At 39.6% G+C, this 20362-nt stretch overlaps 1 protein-coding gene across 8 annotated transcripts in view; it reads left to right on the forward strand.

Annotated features, from left to right (window-relative positions):
- DENND1A (DENN domain containing 1A) overlaps nt 1–20362 on the forward strand; it is a 478231-nt gene that overhangs the window by 244224 nt on the left and 213645 nt on the right. For all 8 annotated transcript variants that reach the window (XM_054584397.1, XM_054584400.1, XM_054584396.1 and 5 more), the window contains one exon: nt 13139–13239. In XM_054584397.1, coding sequence (XP_054440372.1) covers nt 13139–13239 — 101 coding nt within the window. The remainder of the gene's footprint in view (nt 1–13138; nt 13240–20362) is intronic.

Genomic DNA, 20362 nt, shown 5'->3' on the forward strand with positions numbered 1-20362 from the left:
GTGGGCTGTGGGTTTGGCTCCCAGTCAGGTGTGTATGAGAGGCTGATTGGTGTTTCTCTCTCACATTGATGGTTCTCTTCCTCTCTCTCTCCCCGCTTTCCTTCTCCTCTTTCTAAAAATAGATAAAAACTTAAAAAAAGAAATAGTTCCTTAGAAATAAGGAGATAAATATTGTATGATTACTGTGAAGTCAAGGTAAGGAGTAGCACGAGACAGACTGCTGCTTTTCAGTATCAACCTTTCATGCTTTTTCTTTTGAGTTTAAGGCTTATAAACATGTATTACTTTGATTTTTTAAAAAAACTTTTTTTAAACAAACAGTTGATTCTTAACTGAGTTTTGCACTTTACTGATGGATGATAGAAACCTCTTTAGGGAGAGGGGGGTCTCCTTATGTCTCACAAGCGATCACCAGAATCCTGACCAGTTATGTGCAGTTCCTCTGGGGACAAAGGAACTGAGCAGACATCAGTTTTAGCCAAGCCTTTGGGCCTTTTCAATTTCAGAATTTAAAAGTTTTATAATTGTTGCCCTTTATTTCCTCAGTAGTGGCTTTTTATTATCCTTTTGATGAGAGGCAGAATACAAAGGCTGTTTTAGCCAGAGTTTTCTGATGACTGTCCCTTGACAAATCGAGATGTGGCCTGCCATACCTTGACAAGCCACGTTCTTCTTAATTTTTTTTAAAGATGGAAGCTTAATGCTTCTCAAACCCATTAAGCAGCTGAAAGATCAAAGCTGCCAAACACTCTAGAATGCCATCTTCTGTGAGAATGACTGCTTCAATAGAAACAAGCCCAGCAATATTTAGTTCAGAGTCAGGTAATACTCATTTCTGACTTTCTCGGTCAATAATGTTGTGATAATCCTGTATAAGAAAAATGTAAGTTTTTGTTTTCTTTGCTCAGTTAATGTATATTGATTGTTTTCCTTTATAAATGATAAATAGGGAAGGCTTAACTAAATCTTGTTCTCTAATGTAAATACTTCAGTGTGATTTCTTCTAGCACAGAGGTCCCATTTTTCTTCCATATTTGCATAACTTGAGTTTAATTCATATTGTTTTTCGGCAACTCTTATGGGTAGCAGATAGGTCTAAAATAAGGCCTCTATAGAGATGATATATAATTCCAACAGCAATCCTGGAAGGTAGATAATATCCCCATTTTACAGAATGGCCTATCAGAGAGATGGAGGAGTCATTTGCGCAGGGTCACATCCTGGATGGCAGAGAGGGGCATGCGAATAGGTCATCATGATGCATTGTCAGGGAAGGGGAGGCTTTGGCTTCAGGCAAGGGAGAAGCATCCAGGAATTACACATACAAAGGAATCTTAGTCTCTTCAAAGTGTTCGCCTTCGGGACCAGGTCATGTTTATTGGGTGCCACCTCTTCAAACTATTGTCAGAATCTTTGTGTGTGGACTCGCACAACAGCCAGAGACACATTGTTAAGAATATCTAGCCCACTGAGGAAATTTGAGAATTCTCAAAAAGACCTGAAAGGTTGGTCTAAGCCAAATCTGATGGATAAGGATGCTCATTTGGGTAAAAATAAGTGCTGATTATATGGTAATTAGAGGAGCTTCTTGTGTAGTTTGTAAATATTTAGCTCTAAGACTACCAAAGAGGTATGCTGGCAGCACAGACTAAGCGTGTAGAACACATTTATTTATTTATTTATTTATTTATTTGGGACTTTACTGGAATTCCCAAATTCTCCCGCATACCTCTTTAAAATTCTTTTAAGAGAACCATTTTGAGCCCCCTACTATGTTCCAAGCACTGTGCTAAGCACATTTTCCATTAGCTCTTTCAGTAACCCTAGGAGCTAGTTAGTTTTATTCTCTTTTGCAGATGAGAATATTGGCACTTGGAAAGTGGAAGTGCCTTGTCTACGATGGCCAGCATAGATGGGACTAAAACCTGCTTCGCCTGGCTCCAAGCCAGCCCCCTTCTTACTACCTCATCCTGCCTCCTTGGTAACTCTCACTTGTCATATGTTCCCTTTAACACTTATCCCCAAAGAAATATTCTTGTTATGATTCTGTTGACCCTGGGCCTGAAATCGCAGACCTGGCTGGGTCCCTGAGGCATATCTCCCCTAATTCACTGTGGCTGCAGGGTTTGTGTACTTCAGTTCCCTCCAGCCCCTGTGTATCTTGGCTTTCATCGTCTTCTCCATAATTTAGGGGTACTGCAAGACATTTTGAAAACTAAGGATATCCCAAAGGAACATATATTTGCTTTATTCAGCAGGTGCTTTTTAAAACAGGTTCTTAGGAAAGAAGGTAAGGCCATTACCTAATTAGTTGAACCTCTACACCTAAGTATTTATGAGGTAGCCGTAACTGCGAAAAGAATCACTGCTTTTCTGATAGTACCCCATTTCCGGACAGGAGAAACTAAACTGGAGCCTTTTCCCTGTCAGTTTCCTCCTTCCTCTTAGTCCCAGAGAGTGTGGGCCTCGAGCAGTCCCCAGACACTGGTAGCCCGGAGAGTGACGGTCGCTGGTCCTCTCTCCCCACCCGCACCCTTAGATCTGGCCCTTAGCACACTCTTCAGCGTTGCTGTGCGGGGATGGGTACCTTCTCACCCTTCCTGTTCTGCTCACTCCCACCAAAGCTTCCATTGTCTTAGCGCTACCCAGTTCTGTGACCTAAGAAGGGCCAGTGTGTAGATTTGGGAGTTTTTCAGATTTGGCTTCATGTCCACCTCTTTCCTGGTGAACTTTGCCTGGTAATGACTATGCCATAATGTATAATGGTTTGGGTACCTGAATCATGTGTGTAAAGCTTTCCTAGCTGTTCTGGACTAGAAATAACTAATCCTGTTTTCCTCTCTGCAACCCTCGAAGCAGAGATGAGAGTGGCAGCTTAAGAAGGTTTGAAACACTGGACCGGAGCCAGGGCCTCTTTGCCTGCACACTCCACTCTGCATGTTCCAGCCGAGGAACAAACTGCATTATTTTGTTTCAAACTGTGCTCAAGGGAAGCCAAGACCTTGTAACTGGAAACTTACCAAACAGAGAATTCTAAGACTAAATTTAGTGTTCTATTTAAAAAATAAAATAAGTCGAACATTTTGTTTGTTCATCTTTTATATGTTAAAAAAGAGAGAGATTAACCTACTTCACACTAACAACCTAAGAAGAGTATTCAAAGTGAGAAGAAAACTAATCCTTGTGGTGAAGAGGGAAATCCTTAACAAAATGTAATGAAGTGGCATGAAATACAGACTCTGCAGCCAAACTTCCAAATAGCATAGCCTCTCTAATCTCCATCACATAAAATTTTATTGTGGCTCAGAGAATATTAAAAACTGTTAGAAATAAATGAATGGAACCTTCATTGGCAGGAAGTAGGAGGAAAGATTGGTATGTTTTATTTATGTGGTTTTTCTCTGGTTTTTAAATGTGAATACAATTAACTGCTTTTGAACTATGTTCTTCATTTAATTATGTGTGAATTGGTTTTCTCTTGTTCATGTTGCACCATAACTAGAATGAAGAACCTTGAGATGTTCTAGAGACTGTAATATATAGAATATAAACAATTTAATTGGTGATATGTTAAAATTTGCTCTGACTTCAACCAGCCATGTTCTCCCTATTAGTTCTTACCCTCCCCTCTGCTTTTTTTTCATTGCTTCAACAAGCACTGGGCTTTTAGGACTAGACACCATATTTAGATCGCTAGTGATTCTCAAATGTTAATCCATGGGTTAATTGTATCAGAATCACGTAGAAAACTTACTAAAAATTCAGGTACTTGGACATTCTGGGTCAAAAGGTCTAGCATATAACCACAGAATGTCTATTTTTTAAGGTTCCCCAAATGATTGATACATAGCCAGATTCAGAAACAATGAATAGACAGTTCTGTAAGACAAAAACAATGTTTATTCTTTCATTAGTTTTAGTTTTCATCATTAGACTCATTCTCATTTTGAGACTACATAATGGAGCCTGGTTAAGTTTGTTTAGAAGACATGAGTATGGACCAACACTAAAAAAATTCTTCGTTTCCATATTTTTTGATGGGCAAGTTTTGATTTTGGTATTGCATACTGTACAAAAAGACCCAGCTAAATATAATCTATTTAAGCTCTTTAGTAATATTGGATGCTGATGCAGTCCACTAGTATAACTTTGGGTACATGGATATAAATACACTAGAGAGGTGATATTTCTTTTTAGCCATTGCATTAAGAACATGGCAGAGAGTCTTGTTTATTATTTAGTAGTGCAGTCAACTTGTGAAATAAATTACATATTCCTTAGATCATAAAACTTGTAGCTTATTTTTATATGACTCTTAATAATCAAACCTCTACCAAAAGAACACTAATGGGTAATATTCAAGTTAATGACATCATAATATACTTGAAGAGCCCTACATGGCAGGCATCTCTGTGGATTTCATTAAAGAAATTTGAGCACATACTATGTGATAAGTACTATGTGCAAGAACAAGGACTCATTTGTCCTCTGGTTTGTGCAGGCCAAAAGGTTGGTCACTTTGGTGAGTCAAGGTAGTATGATATGATGAGGTTGGACCATGCATTCAGGGGTTGGTACAGATCTTACGAAAAATCACATTTATTCTTGTCTGCTGGCTTGATAACTATGTAGTCTACCAGCTCGATGATTCAGGCAGCTCTGCAGGTGTTATCTTTTCCCAGGACAAAGGACAGCAGGGCTGCAGGAGAGAGCACAAGACTTTAAGTCAGGATGGTTTTGTTCAGTACCTGCCTTTGTACTTCATCCTCCCCTGTGTTATTCCCAGCCACGTGGCCTGGGGTGACTTACTTGACCTCTCTGAGTCTCTGCCTTCTGTAAAAATGGAGATAGTACTAAAACCTATCTCAGGGTTGTGAAAGGATTCAATGGTCATAGATTTAATAACCTATAGCCCATTCCTGGGCACACAGTAATCATCCAGTAAATGCTGACTCTGAATCTTCCCTTTCAGGGGCAGTAAGTCCCGATTTGACTTTCAGGAGCAAAGAGGACAATAGAAACCCTGGAAGAGTTCTGAAGATGCAATTGGTGTAACTGGTGATAGCGGATGGTGAATGAATCCAAGCAACAGAGAATAGTCATGGCAACTCAAATGAGGCTTTTCATATCCAGCCACTTTTCATTAGTCACATAGTCATTGACTAAATCTTCGTTTCTTGTGCAGGTCTCCAGAGTCATCACTGCCTAGTGCTAGAGTGGCCTTAGGAAGCTGCTTTGTTCTCTCGACCCACTGTTACCACCTCCGTGGCCTCCCAGGGAGGAGAACTAACTACTTTTGGTTTTCATTCTCTCTCTCTCTCTCTCTCTCTCTCTCAGAAGCAATCCTGATTCTTGCCCCAGGCAGAATTAGATTCCTTCTTTATGTGCAAACACACTTGAACTTCTATTACAATACCTCTTTTATAATGCTTGTGTTGCCGCCGATTGTTTGCATTTTGATCTTTCTTTGCCTATTTTAAATTGCTTGAGGACATGGCATGTACACATAGTGGATACTCAGTTATTGTGACATCAATGCAGGTCATAGCACAGAGGCAGTCTCCTGTGAGCCAAGAGCAGTTTCTGGAATTGGACTCCCTCGGTTCATATCCTAGCTCTGACACTAGCTCTGTGACCTTGCACAAGGTACGTAATATTTAGGAGCCTTAGTTTCCTCATCTGTAAAATGGGGACAGTAATGCCACCTACCTTATAGGACTGTGAAGAGTAAATGAATTAACTATATGTAAAGCACTTGGAACAGTGCTTGACAGACAGTAAATGCTGAGTTAAGTGGTCATGGTGGAGGTTGTATTATAGCTTTAATCTTTCTAAGTTTACTGTTGCTTTCTAAAGTTGGATTTGCCTGACAAAACTCTACAGGGAAGATTCTTTCCCCTGCCCTTCCCATGCCTTCAAATATAATAACTCCTACCACCTGAAGGTTCCTTAGTTTCTTCTTTGTGTATGGATACCTGACAGATACTTGACAGGTACTCATGATCCCATGTTCAGTTCTCCTTTCGTTATTAAAAAAAAAAAAAGTGATTCATTAAAGCAGTAGTGTAAATTAGCCAAACATAAGTTATGATCTGAGAATTTTTTTTAAAAAATATAAATATCCACTTATACTAGACCTGAGGTGGCAAATAGTTTTCTTGTTCAGTGCCACTTGGATCCTCTGACAATGGTTGTGTGTTCAGAGAGACCCTCAGGCCATGTCCTAATACTACAATTGGTTTGTAATGTCTGCCTTAGCACATGATGTAGGAGGGGCAGAACCTGGCTACCCCTGTGTTTAAGTGATGTGTCATCAATTGCAGTGTAACTTTGCCTGTTTCTTCTTCATCTTACAGAAAAGCCTGGCCCTGGCCAGGTAGCTCAGTTGGTTAGAGCATCGTCCCAATAAGCCAGGGTTGCAGATTCCTTTTCTTGGTCAGGGCATGTACAAGAATCAGTTGATGAATGCATCAATAAGTGGGACAACAAATCTGTTTCTTTGTCTCCCTCTCTCCCTCTCTTTCCCATTCTCCCCTCTCCCAAAAAATCAATTTGAAAAAAAAATGAAAGTCTGCACTCTCCTTGCTCATGGTGCTACAAGCTTATTGACACTGTAGTTTCCCTTAGCATTGTTTCTGCCTCTACTTTGGTAGCTAAGGCTTTTCTCTGGCAGTTTCAGTTGCTTTGATGTTTTGAAGTGTCAAATCTCGGCATGAAAGCTGCTTTTCCTGGTTAATAACTTACTCTAATTATTCTAGCTAGTTGGGGTAGGGAGGAGGGGAGAAGTGATTGAGTACGCAGGTGATTGCCTGAGAAAGCTTCCTCTTGACTGGATGATCTTGCTGTTAGTGGAAGGCATTCAACTCGACCCCATGTTGGTATGTTGGTTTTAGAGGGTGTTTTTTTCCCCTTACCTATCTCCAGAGGATAGTGGAGAAGCAAAAAGTAAGATGAGTTCCACTCAACTTAACACACACACACACACACACACACACACACACACACACACACACACGAAGAAAGAATGCCCTTCCTCCACCACCAAAAATAAAAATAAAGAAGCATTACATTTCAAATTCTAAGGAAAGCGGGAGATTCTTTGCTCTTTTCCTTCTTTCTGTTCACGTGTCCAGCTTCTGTCTAGACTAGTGCAGTTTTTTTATTCTGAGGGTAAGTTGCCTTTTGGCTAAAGCATCTTAGTTTCCTAAAAGCCAAAAGCCAGCTTCACCCTTGCTAAATGTAGTAAACACAATGTGAACATAGCTGAACCATTTATAATTAAAGGCTTTCTCATCCCCTTAGAAGGGCTCAATAGGTTACCTTCCAGAGTCCCAACAGATTTTACTGAAAACCCATTGCTGATCTTCTAGTGGGTTTTACATTTGAGAATAATTAAAAAATAAAAATCAAACAAAAAACCCCATAACACTGCTTAATCATGGCATCATTTATTTCCTGATGATTACAAAGACGGTTTGTAATTAAATAAAAGAATCTAGCTCTCAAATTGAGAAAGCTGACTTATGCAAGACATTTTCTTCAACTGTTCTACTTACGATGATTCTTGGTTGAAGTGAATGGACTTAACAATGATCCATCTTTAAAGATAGTAATCTGTTATTCTTCCTGTGCTGTTTGTTTTGTCAATTTCCTGATGTTTGGGTTCAGAGGAGAAATCCCAATTTATTTAACTCAATGCTGAAGCAGATGTCATTTTGATATTGTAACATCCTGAGTTCTAGGATGTGAATGACTGTGACCATCTGATTTTTTTCTTCTGTCAGCTTTTAGAACTTGGAATCTCAATACCTTTTAGAAATTTACAGCTTCTAGTTATGATCTATTAAGCAATTGCAATTTGTTAAGTGTCTGGTAATCTTGTCTACCATTCTTCATGATGTTAAGCTGGAGGCATTCTAATGTTCCCCAAACATTTACCCAGCACCTGCTCTCTGTCAAGCATAGTAAGAGATAAGGAGAGGAATCGAATGTGTGCTCTGTCCTTGAGGAGCTCACATCTTTAGTCTCCTGCCCCTGGTCTTCTACAAACATCTGCCTCCGGGCTCTCAGAGGATCAGGGGTCAAGCTCAGGGGAAGGCTGTGCCCTCCACAGTCAGGTAGAGGAGATGGGTGTCTGCACATGAACCCCAACAGGGTCATGTAGCTGCAGAGATGAGAAAGCAAGACCAGCTTTGAGATGTACCCTGTTTTTCTTATCCTTAGTCGGTGTAGCTGATGGGGAGCTAGGGCAGAGGAGGCGCATATTTCACATCAAAGGACAGCAATTCCTCTAGGTCCTAAGTTGTCAAAGCTGGAAGGGGGCAGAGGGATCATGTAGCCTAGCCTCTTGTTTTCCATAGAGGGGAAATTGAGACCCAGGAGAGGAAGTGGCTTGCTCAGATCAAAAAAGAGAATTAGTGGAAACTCCATGCAAGTATGTAAAAGGGAGTGTGTCAGAAGCCCAAGCTTTCAAATAGGCGAGCCAGGTTGGGGTGCAAGCCTTTCACTTGGACAGTCACTGTGTCATAGTCTAGACCTTCCTGTGGGTTAAAGGCACTACAGCACCTTAGTTAAATGTAGCTAATCCCCAGGAAATTGTCCGATCTGTGTTTGTTTTAAAAAGGATTATTTTCTGTTTAAATGGTATTTTGCCCTAGATATTTTGTTCATCTAACACCAAGGCAAATGCATTTCTACATAATTTGGCCATGCCAGTAGAGACAATATCTCATCTAGTTCAGACTCCTCAGCACAGTGTACGGGCACAGGTTAGGCACTCAAAACATTTTTTAAGTTAATTTATGGATTGTGGAAACACAGTGGCCGTTACAGTCTGACAGACCTGGATGTGAGTCCCACGTCTGTCACTAGCTATGTGGCCTTGGGCAAGTTATTTCACCTCTGAGACTGTTTCCTTATCTGTAAAATGTGATGATGAGGGTGTGTGTGTGTAAACACACACACATACACACACACCCCTTTAAAATAGCACTTTGCAAGATCCTAAACCTCCAACATGATGCCTGGCATATATACTGTTGGGATTCCGTTTTTTTTCTTTTGGGGGGTGGTGTATGGGAATCTTACTTTTATTCCATGTTAAATTACAGAGCTACCTTTGGGATCTAAAGACTGTGACAATCTGGGTATTATCTCTGAGAAATACCTTAAAATTAAAAAAAAAAAGTCTTTGTGATTTCTTTCAACTCTATCATTGATCACTCCTCATTCATGTCCTATCCCCACTCCCTTCTCCCTTTCTCTCCCTTTGCCTCAAAGAAAACTAATGAAGCCATATAGAAAGCTCCAAGATAGAAGTGACCTTGTGCATCTTTAATTGAGGACAGAATTTGCTAAAAGAGCGTCCAAAAACCCACCAGTGGTTTACTTTACAATCTGTGTCCTGGCTAGACTGGCTGTTGGCTGTATAATTTGTCTAGTTTTGTCTGGAGTCTTAGACTATTCAGCTGCTTCAGGGCAAAATCTTTTGGGGTGTCATTAAATGGGATTGATAATTGGCTTCTGATGAATATTCATTGTGACTAATGACTTTGGGCAAATTTTACACATACTATCTTTCTATTCGCCCACTGAGTGAGATTTTGATAGGATCATTTTCCTCAACTTACACTTCAATTAAATATTCACAGTGCTTTTTTGTTTACTATAACCCAAATATATATTTTCATTACTTTTAAATTTTGTGTTCTCTAAGAAATGAGTATAGGCCTTTAGGATCCTTATTTTTAAAAATAACGCTGGTTTTAGAGTTATTTTTCTAATAAGTAGCTAATGATAATTTACAGTATGTAAGATATTATTCTTGATATATGTATGCTTATGTATGATATAAGCATACATATATCATAACACTTTTCTTGTAATCAACTTAGTCACTATTCTTAAGTACATTATTTGTGCCATTTAGTATTTGGTAAAAGAGCCTAACAATTTCTTTTGTTTGTTTGTTTTTTTAATCAAATGAGTAAATGTATTTTACTCCAATTGCAGAGACTTGACCCTTAGAAAAACCCCAATGAAAATGATTATCAAATACCTTAAAAATTAATTTTTTATGAGAGATAAGAAATTTTAAAAACTTGGCATTCAGCTCTGTAGGGTTTTTTTGAGGTTAAGGGAACACGAGGAGAACATTGAAAATAAGATCTCTGCCACTTTATCACTCGAAATAAGATTTAGACTCAAACCAGTTTAAGCTTAAAAGAGGCAAGTAATAAGTTCTGTATCAGCTAGGAATGCTCTATTGAATGACTTCAAAGAGAATTACAAATGAATTCATGTGATGATACCTTATATTTGTATGGCACCTTATAGATTTTAAAGTGCTTTTATTTATTTGATGTGTTATAGAGTTATAGGTAGGCATATTATTGAATGAATGGACAAATGAATCCATTGACTTAATTTTCCAAGAAGTGACATATTTTGTGTCTTAGCTTGCCAGTATTGTTTTGGAATGTGAGTCATATAACCCACTCTGTGAGACTCATGAACTGAGCCACTGACTATGTTTATATTGTGAATATATTCTAAGTAGAATTATTTTTTATTTAAGAAACACTGCATTAGCATATGCGCATATATATATACACACACACACACACACACACACACACATATACATAGCATACAATATGTGTGTGTGTGTGTGTATGCTGTACACCGAGAGCATGTAGAAGAAAAGAGGGACAGGTCTTTCTGGACCTTACAATGACAAGACAAATACGCAGAGTTATAGCTCCATTAATAATGGGGTGTATGCCCGGCAGGGAAACCCTGCAAGGAAGTAGCATTTGCACAGAGACCATGAGGCAGGAGGCGTTTGCTGTGGGCACAAATCCGGGCCAGTTTCGGGAATAGGTAAAGAGAGAGAGAGAGGAGATAAAGGAGTACATAACTCCTCCTAAGTCTTCAAGTGCTTTATTCCAAGAATAAACTTGGAGAAGGCAGTGGAGACTATGGCTGGAGATGCTGCTCTCCAGGTAGACTGAGAACTGGTGGAGACATGCCTGTCCCAGACTTGCCCCAAAGACTTCCAAGTGGGATGTTCCCTGACTGGACCTGCGCTTCAGCAGGAGTACTTTGGCAGCTAAAGGATGGGCAGAAAGCGCTGAGGCCCATGGCCAGTTTCGCCCTGCAGCCAAACTTCAGGGTGAGTTGAGTAAAGTTGGTTCATTTTCCATTCATTCAACACCAGCAAAGATTTCTTACCCCTTCTCATTTCTTCCTTGCCTGAAGAGATTAGTCATGTATAGTATGACAGACAGCCTCCTTTATATGGAAACATTTTAAAATGGGTTGAGAGTGATGGATTGGATTAAACTTACAAGCCTTGGTGGTGTCACTGGGAACAGCTCTAGAGAGCTTGCTGGATAAGCTCCTGTTCATGACATGTACCTGATTTAAAGAACAGGGTCTGGAGGGAAAAGGTATGGAGGGGAGTAGTGGCCCTGGATTTAATACACAGCTCTCACAACTGTGAAACATCAGCAGCATGTCCAATTTAAAGCCGTTCATGTTACACTAACCTCTGGGATTCTTTTAACTGGGCCTTGGCACATCACTCTTTCGCCACGTAAATGTCCTTCTGTCAGCAAAGGCCAGTTAACAACTTCCAAAAGAAGCAGAGTCCTCCTGGGAACAGGCTTCCCAGAAACCAAAGAAACAAGGCAGAAAGAAACATGTGTTGTTGGCTTTTGTCACTTCATAGCTGTATCTCCCAAGGTGTTGTTCCCCTCTCCTCCCTGCTTTTTTCACTATATTGAATTTTGTGGCAATTTTATTACCGTTATACCTTTGTTTCCTAAAATTTTAATTATATCAAATATTAGTTGTATGATATATCTAGCTCTTAAGGAAAGAGAAAGAATACGAAATGTTGAAAGAATATGGAGAGTAAGGATTAGTCAGTTAACAGTGCTGGGGCAATTGATTAACTATGTGGAAAAAATAAATTCTCACCTCAGTCCTTAAATGTAAATTCATTCCAGATGGATTAAAGTTAAATGCTGGGGAAAGATTTGGGGGACTTCCTTAGTATAAAAGCAGTGGACACCATCATGAAGGAAAATATTCATCTATGTAATTATTTAAACCTTGCCTTCATCTCAAAAATCAGAAAAAATTAAAGGATAAAGTATTTTTTTCAAAATATTGCACAGGATTAGTGTCCTTCGCATATCTACGTTTTGCTTGTAAATCAATTTTTAAAAATACTAATACTCATTAGAAAAAGTGGCTTAAGGCTAGGAACAGACCTAAGAAATATAGTCCAGAAACATATGACAAGATTTTCAGCCTCAGTCATGATCAGAGGAATAAAAAAAAAAAAAAAAAAATCAAGATAGATACAATTTTCAAGCTACTAATTTGACTACAATTCTTAGTGCTGATGAGGTGCAAGGGGACGTTGTAGTACATGGCTGGGCTAGTGTAAAGACCTTCCATCCTTCATCTATTTATTATATGAATGCATTTAGTATGTTTATATTATTACATGTATTAAGTGCCTTAAAATATTTATAACATTTGTCTCTGAATTCTACATCTAGGAACCAGATATAAAAAGTATCGACCTTATCTGATTATATAACTTAATGATAGATGAGTGGTTTAATATAGTATGGAAAATTTATTGAGTGGCAGTAAAAGATATATTTTCTAAGAATCTATAAAGATGTGAGGAAATGCCAGCAAATAATGTTAACTTAAAGAAAAAAGAGCATACTGCAAAAAAAAAAAAAGAACAAATGAACACTGTGGTTATAATATCCTAATTTCATTAGAAAAGGAAATACAAGTGCATATGTATGTAATACCCCAAAATGTTAAATTATTTTCAGATGGTGAAAACTTTTGTTTTCTTTTATCCCTTTTTCCATTTTCTAAATTTTCTACTGTCATTGTGCATTAGCTTCAGAATCAGGAAAAAAAGAGATTTTTTTTTTTTTTTTTTTTTTGGAAAAGCAGGCTCTTAGTAAATTTGAATTAGGGCAGTTGAGTGACCTTACTTTAAATACATTGAGAAGTGTGTATTTAATAGTATTGCTCAACTCCAGTGGGACAGCATCCCTTCATTTGGTTGTTAGCACTGACCTCTGGCTCGCTTCTCCTGCAGCTGACCGCCTGCATCCACGGGGCCGCCGCCATGCTCTACCCCATGTTCTGGCAGCACGTGTACATCCCCGTCCTGCCGCCGCACCTGCTGGACTACTGCTGGTAAGGCTCTGCTTCCCGTCCTCTGCGCTCCTTCTCCGGGGACTGGCGAGGCATGCTTGCAATGCAGTCGGTGACTCTAAATGAAAAATACTAACTTAAAAAATGACGTGTATTTTAGACGGCATGACAGCATGGCCCTTTTGTTTCCAAACATCTTTCATATATGTCATGGCATTCTTAAGAGTTAAAGTGAAAAGATAACACTTTTCCCATTTCTTAGTTTGGAGAAACCAAAGCACCAAGTAGTTGTGTGATTTTTTTTTTTTCCTAAGACAAATTGGAAACTGATGACAAGAACAATTGAGTCCCCTAAGGTCTTTAAGTTTCAACCATGTGCTGGCACTTTCTATAAGACTGCTCTCAACTGTGGTTTGGGAGCACAAGCCAGATTTCAAAACCCTTAAGTTATTTGACGGGAATTTCACAGTTCAGTGAACTGTATTTTAGTGGAAGGAAGGCATGCAGGCGTGAGTCAGCCGTGCCACCTTGGACGAGTCACTTGGCTTAAGACCTTGTTTCCTCATCTGCAAAATGAAGTTGTTCTTTACATAATCATATAAAGACAAAATGATATAGCAGATGAAAGGATACCATGCAGAAAAGCAGGTTCATGGTAAGCACTCAGCTGCGTTTCTGCAGAAGCATTGTCGTCATCACTCTCTGTCTTCAATAGATTACCAAAAAGATCCATGGAAAAGAAAGTGGATTGGGATCCATTTTCCTTCTGAACAATTTCTTTCTCTAGTGTAATGTGGTTAAAGACATTGTCTCCAGACAGCTCAGCACTATACATATATAGGAAAAAGCACTACCTGCCAGAAATTGACAGTTTCTGGAGAAAGAGACCCATTTGAGAGGCCACCATTCTGTCTCTGTAAGAACAGATTGATTCAGAACACTTACCATTGGTTCAAAGTGATTGAGTCCAGTCCAGTCATACTTTTTGCTAGGTTCTCTAGCCCACTTTGCAAACCTGCCACTGAAAAGGTTCACCAAGGTAGCCAGATTGCCCTGGGAGCTTAAAGGTATTTCTCAGTACCCTGATTTGAATGTTGGTCTCACCCTCATCCCAAGAAGCCATGGATACAACAAAGATATAGCTCAAAGCTGTCAAGTAAAAATCAGCGACCCTCTCAAGTGCCTAGCACTCGGTGAATCAGATCATTTCCCTGCTATGTGTCTTTCTTATCAAGGTAGCACTTTTCTAGATATATATCCATTTTATTGATTATGCTATTACAGTTATTTCGATTTTTCCCCCTCTGTCCCCCTTTGCTCAGTACCCCCATGCCCTGCAGCATTCCCCCTTCCCCTTAGTCCATATCCATGGGTTGTGCGCATATATATAAGTTCTTCGGCTTCTCCATTTCCTATACTATTCTTAACATACCCCTGTTTATTTTGTACCTACTTTTTATCCATGCCTTTCCCCCACCTCTTACGAGATTAAGACACCATTCCTCTGCTTAGACTCGCTGCTCCCGTTGAGCTTCCAAACAAGCTGTCATTTATTTCACCTGTCATGTCTCACAAAGGAAAGGCCCATGTTTGCTTATCCAGTAGTGGTGGTGGTGGTGGTGTTTGAATGCAAGATTGATGGGCTGGGCATAGGCAGACACAGAAGAAGGAGGAGGCCAGGAGAGTGAGGGGGAGAGGAAAGAACAAAATACAAAACCTAGGGAGACAGAGGGGAGATAGTGAGAAAAAAATAGAAAAGGTAGAAAGGGGGCATATGTTCCTAAGACAGACTCACACAGTGGCACCCGGTCCTCTTGCCACCCGCCCCTTGACATGCAACAGCCTCATAGGCACATACTCTCACACAGACACATGTCCCCCATACTCATACACAGACATGGGTCCCTTTGCCACCACACCCATCTCAGGGGCCCCTGCACAGAGGGAGACTCATGACGCCCTACACATTTCACCCAGGCATGTGCTCTAAGAGAAACCTTAGGGTTCTTGCTGGAAGGGACTCACCGGTGTGTCTTGATACTGTGCTTGTAGGAACGCCCAGGGGTTCCTGTGTGCAGGGATTGGTAATAGTACGACTTCAGCTTTCTGTTACTTGGAAAGTTTTGGGTGTTAAATTGGTAGCTCATTTAAAGCCAGCAGCTTACATTCCCACAACTGTGGAGAGGAAAATGCTCTGTCAGTACCTTCAGTGGTGAGTGTCCCCTAAGTCCTCAGTTACTGGACCGCCTCCTCTGCATCTGTGATCTTAGTTCTTCCAGAAACCCTGTAAGGCAGTATCACTGGCTCCATTTCACAGACTGGTAAAACAAGGCCCCAAGAGGTTTTAGTAACTTGTCCCAATATAGATATTATGTACTGTAGAATTCTATTTTTATAGAAACAGACAAAAAGTTATGTGTGTGTGTGTATACCACAAAAATTAAATGTGCGTACACACTCACCAGCAGAAATATAGGAAGAAATACACCAAATGTTAACAGTGATTTGTGATAGGGAGGAGAGAGAGAAATTCTATATGATTTTTATTTTATTTTTCATATCTTCAGACATGTCAATGGAGAAAGTGTGGTTTTTATCATTGAAAAGTTTTACTTTTAAAAAAAATCAGTTTTTTCCAGCTGCTACTGGAGGTCCCAGCCCTCCTTTCTTGTTTGTTTAGAGGACTTATCAGCTGTTTTACTCTTTCCTGTGGCAGCTGATCTGAGATCCTCATTTCAGTTCCATGTCTGACTCTAACACTGTCTAGAGCTGTGTTACTGGCCTGACTGAGAGCAGTGATCCTGGCAAGTCTAACTTAGGAGGGAAGACTTGTCAAGAAAGCTGCTAAGCCCTTGTCACCCCAAACTTCCTCTCCAAAAAATCCAAGTTAAGGCTTGTATTTTTCTGAGCTTGAGTGAGTTTTGTGATTATGTTCCATCTTGGAAGTTTCAGTTTGTGTGATACCATTTTTCTCGGTCTCTTGTTTTCGTGAAAGGACTTTTTGATATTTGACCAAAGGATGATTACAGACCAGTGGGGATTGGTATCTGTTTATTAACTGCAAGATGCAAGAATGATGAAATAAAAGGCCCCAAGAGGAAGAAAACATTGTCCATTAAGGCTTGATTTGATCACCTTCAGCCTGCTGCCACTGCTTTAGTCAGAAACGACAAATGTCATGAAATTTGAGTCAATGCTAATTACTTGATTCTATTGTGCTCAGTAACTTTCACCATGTTGAGCTTAATCCTTGGTGGTAAGAGCCAGCAGGGATAACTAGCATTTTAAGTAAAGTGCTAGGAGCCTGAAACATGTAAATTTGAAGGAGGTTTGTGCTTCTGCAGATGATTTAAATGTTAAGTACGTCCCCATGCAGGGGATACACGAAATGGAATCTGAAAACTATTATCTCCTGTAGAAATGAACTCTCAATTTACTCACTGCACAGGAAGGGCAGATTCTAGTCATTTTCACTGCCAGCAGGTGCCCTTTCTATGCATAATAGACTTCACAAGTGTAATTAACACATGAGGACCACTGCTGCCAGTTTTTCCTCAGGTACATGCTGCTAGGAGTTTTCAGGACAACAGTAAAGTGTAGGCCGTAAGAGCTTTTTACATTGCACTTGAAGATGAGGTGTTCATTGACTTCAGGACAAAGACGTGTTAAATGAGGCTGAGCTCAGACCCTGGTATCATAGGTCATGGTCCTTGAGCTCAGAGACCCAAGGAGCTGTAATGCAGCCTTTGGTAGAACAGAGGCCAGTAGAGCAAAGCTGTGGGATGCAGTGAATAAATGGAAACTATGATGCTGAAAACCCCGCAATTATGTGGAAGACTCTGATTGCACTTTCACAAATACAACAACCAATTATCTGAGTTAACTTTAATTAGAGCTGTAATCACGGGTTTTAATTATCTGAATAAATCGTTTTAGCACAAAATGGTCTGCCCTAAATATTTCCCAACTTAGTTTTTTCAAGTTCTTTCCCATTTTTGAAAAGGAGAGTAGAGAAATCACCTGAGCTTTGGATTCAGACACACCCGGGTCCACCTCTCAGTTTCATCTCTTATTAGCTGTGTCGCCATTAAAAATCTCTTTTACCCCTCTGATTTGCAATTTCTTTTTCTGTAAAATGGGTTTAATTTGCCTACTTTGAAGGGCGGCTTTAGGAATTAGAAATAGTGTCATCAAGTGACATTTAGTAAATGGTGGTTGCTCTTATCACGGTTACTATAAAAACTGGACATGGATTTTGGTTTCCAGAAGGGTTTACCTCACATCAAACGTTCTTGCTTCTGTACTCTGTGAGCTCAGGGAAAAAACTTTATAATTCATCTTCTCTTTTTACCCCTCAGATTGTTTTTATTTTGATTTTTTTTTATTTAACTTGAGTTATTGTATGGTTGTTTTCATTTGCAGCTGTGGCATAAGAATGAAAAGAAAAGAAACAAAAGCAGATGGCAGAGAAAACGAAAGGAGTAAGACATTTCCAGCCCTTATGAATATTTAAAAACATGTGCTGCTGGTTCCTTTCTACTTTAGATCTGTGCTTTTCTCTTAACTTTGAAAGTTAAAATGAGAATATTCCGTACCTTGGCTCATGGCAGTCCTGACCTGGGCCAGCGTTGGCAGAGCCTTCCCATTTCTGGGACAAAAGGATTAACTTGCTGATGAGAATCAGCATTCTCTCTCACCATCTAGTGGGTCCAGTGCGTGTGTCTAGCTCTTTATAAACATTATTGCAAATCTTCAAAATCACTCTGTGTGGCAGATTTATTAGCTCAATTATATAGATTAGGAAATTGATGTCCAGAGAGGTGTCGCGACTTGCTCACTGTCCCACAGCTAAGAAGTAAGTGGTAGAGCCTGCACTTGCAGTCCAAGGCCATCTGCTATTAAAGCTTTTTTTACTAACACTCCAAAGCGTGAGAGAAGAAGCTATACCCATCACCAAGATTTTATGAAAAAATTCTTCTCATGGGCTTCTTGATAACTTGCTAATTGTAAACTTATGTTATCATTGATTAATTATTCATTCATTCAGCAGATATTTATAGAGCACTTACTATGTACGAGGTGCTGTGCTAATTAAACGTTGCTAATAAAAGGTCCCAGTAGAAGCCATATGGTATTTCCCCATGTAAATTCCTTTTTTTCCTTTATTTATTCAGAAGCCATCCTAAATAAGGACCACAAGTCAGTTCCCAAATTGAATTGTATATTTGGGTTATTTTGGACACTTGTCAACACACCGTTGTGATAAAATATTTCCATATCAGATCAAGACACGTAAGTTCATGTGTTCTCCCAAAGAACAGCCAGGTCAAGAGCCACATTAGTAGCTAACTCCTGACGCTTGCTCAGGGCATGGTTGGGTGGAAAAGTTAAATCAGATGTGCACAGTTAAGGTTTGGATTTTGCATTGCATTTCCTGACATTTATTTCCAGGTGACTCTGGAAGCCACTCTTTCACTCAGAATGGACATACTTTGATTCTCTGTGAGAGATACTGGTTCTAGGTTCTTTATCTGTAATGCACGTGGATTTCTGAACCAACTCCTCCATGCTGCATCATGTAGTCCATCTGGGGTTTTTAGCAAACAGTCTGAAATGTGCCTAATCTCAGGGTGCACAGTCCATATGGGTGATGGGGTATCACTAGACACAGCCGTGAAGTGACATCTGGGTGATCAGAACTGCCTTCATTCTAATCTTTATCTCCATTGTTGCCATGAAATTTTGTGTAGGGAATAAATTGATGCTACAGAAAGTGGTATTGTTGATGCTCTTAGTGGCAGAAATAGAAATCAATGAAATGTGGTAGAAACAAGAAAACCTGACTTTGGTTCTAGCTTCCCCATTTACTAGCTTTGAGGTCACTGAACCTACTTTCTCTTCTGTCAAACTTGAATAGTAATTACTACTGACACAAAACAGGTGCTCCATAAATAGTAGGCACTGTGTTTATTATTAATGACTATATATGACCCCCAAAGTCCTGTTGAAATTCACAACACCAAGGTGGGGAGGTTGGATGGAAGTAGATTAGGTAGACAGGTGTGGCTGACATTCTCTTACCTAACTCTGAGCTATGTAGGTTTTGTTAAAAATTGAATTCCAAAAAGTAAACAAAACCCTGTGTTTCATTTCCATTTTATAGGAAGTATTTATGAGTGCCTACTATGTTCCTGGCATTAGGCATTGGAAAGTCAGAGCTTATAGGTGGTTCTGGATTTGAGAAAACAATATTTCACAAAATAACACAGGTGTCCAGGCAAGAATGGGAAAACAGATATATAGATATAAAGATAAAGATATAGATATAGATATAAATATAGAATAACACAGGTGTCCAGGCAAGAATGGGGAAACAGATATATAGATATAAAGATAAAGATATAGATATAAATATAGAATAACACAGGTGTCCAGGCAAGAATGGGGAAACAGATATATAGATAAAGATAAAGATATATAGATATATAGATTTTTTTTTAAGCTAAGAAATACCATGAGATCAAGACAGGTCTACTGCTCGGGGATGGGGCCATTGCAACAAGGAGCTCACCCAAAAGAGGCAGGAGAGGAGAAGGACCAGGATTTCAGTTTCAGCCAGAAGAAGGAAAACGGGGTGTGTGGTGGGCCTCATGGTCAGGAAGTGCACAAGCACTGTGTGTTGGTTGGACCAAAGGAAATTATAGGTTTCTAGATGAATTCCTAAGTAAGATTTGGCTGGATTTGACCCTGAGGTTGGAATAGAAAGGCTGAGTAGTAGAAAAAGAGTTCTAGGTCCAAATACCAGCTCTGGTCCTACTGAATGTATGTCTTTGTGTGAGTCACATAATTTCTCAGCTTCCTCATCCACAAGAATATAGCTAAAAGTAAAGTTCTCCATTAAGAGCCTGGTATCAAATAGGCAGCTCAAAAGAAATTGTTAGATGGTGACAGTCACTGAGCCCTACATTGAGATGCACCTTCATTTCCTTCAGCGGAGCCCAAAAGTGAGAATGCCAAGAGCAGGAAGCTTTGGACAACTTCTGAGTAAATTGTCTTCCTGGTGGGAAAATGAGAAAGAGAAGAGACTAGGCTCTTTGCATTTTCTGTGCTATAGATTCTATAGGAGTTTGTATCTAGCTGTTACTATAGGTTCTATAGGAAACTG

The sequence above is a fragment of the Pteronotus mesoamericanus genome, unplaced genomic scaffold (assembly GCF_021234165.1).
Source record: "Pteronotus mesoamericanus isolate MK-2021 breed Mesoamerican mustached bat unplaced genomic scaffold, CSHL_Meso_final contig_78, whole genome shotgun sequence".
NCBI classification, from domain to species: Eukaryota; Metazoa; Chordata; class Mammalia; order Chiroptera; family Mormoopidae; genus Pteronotus; species Pteronotus mesoamericanus.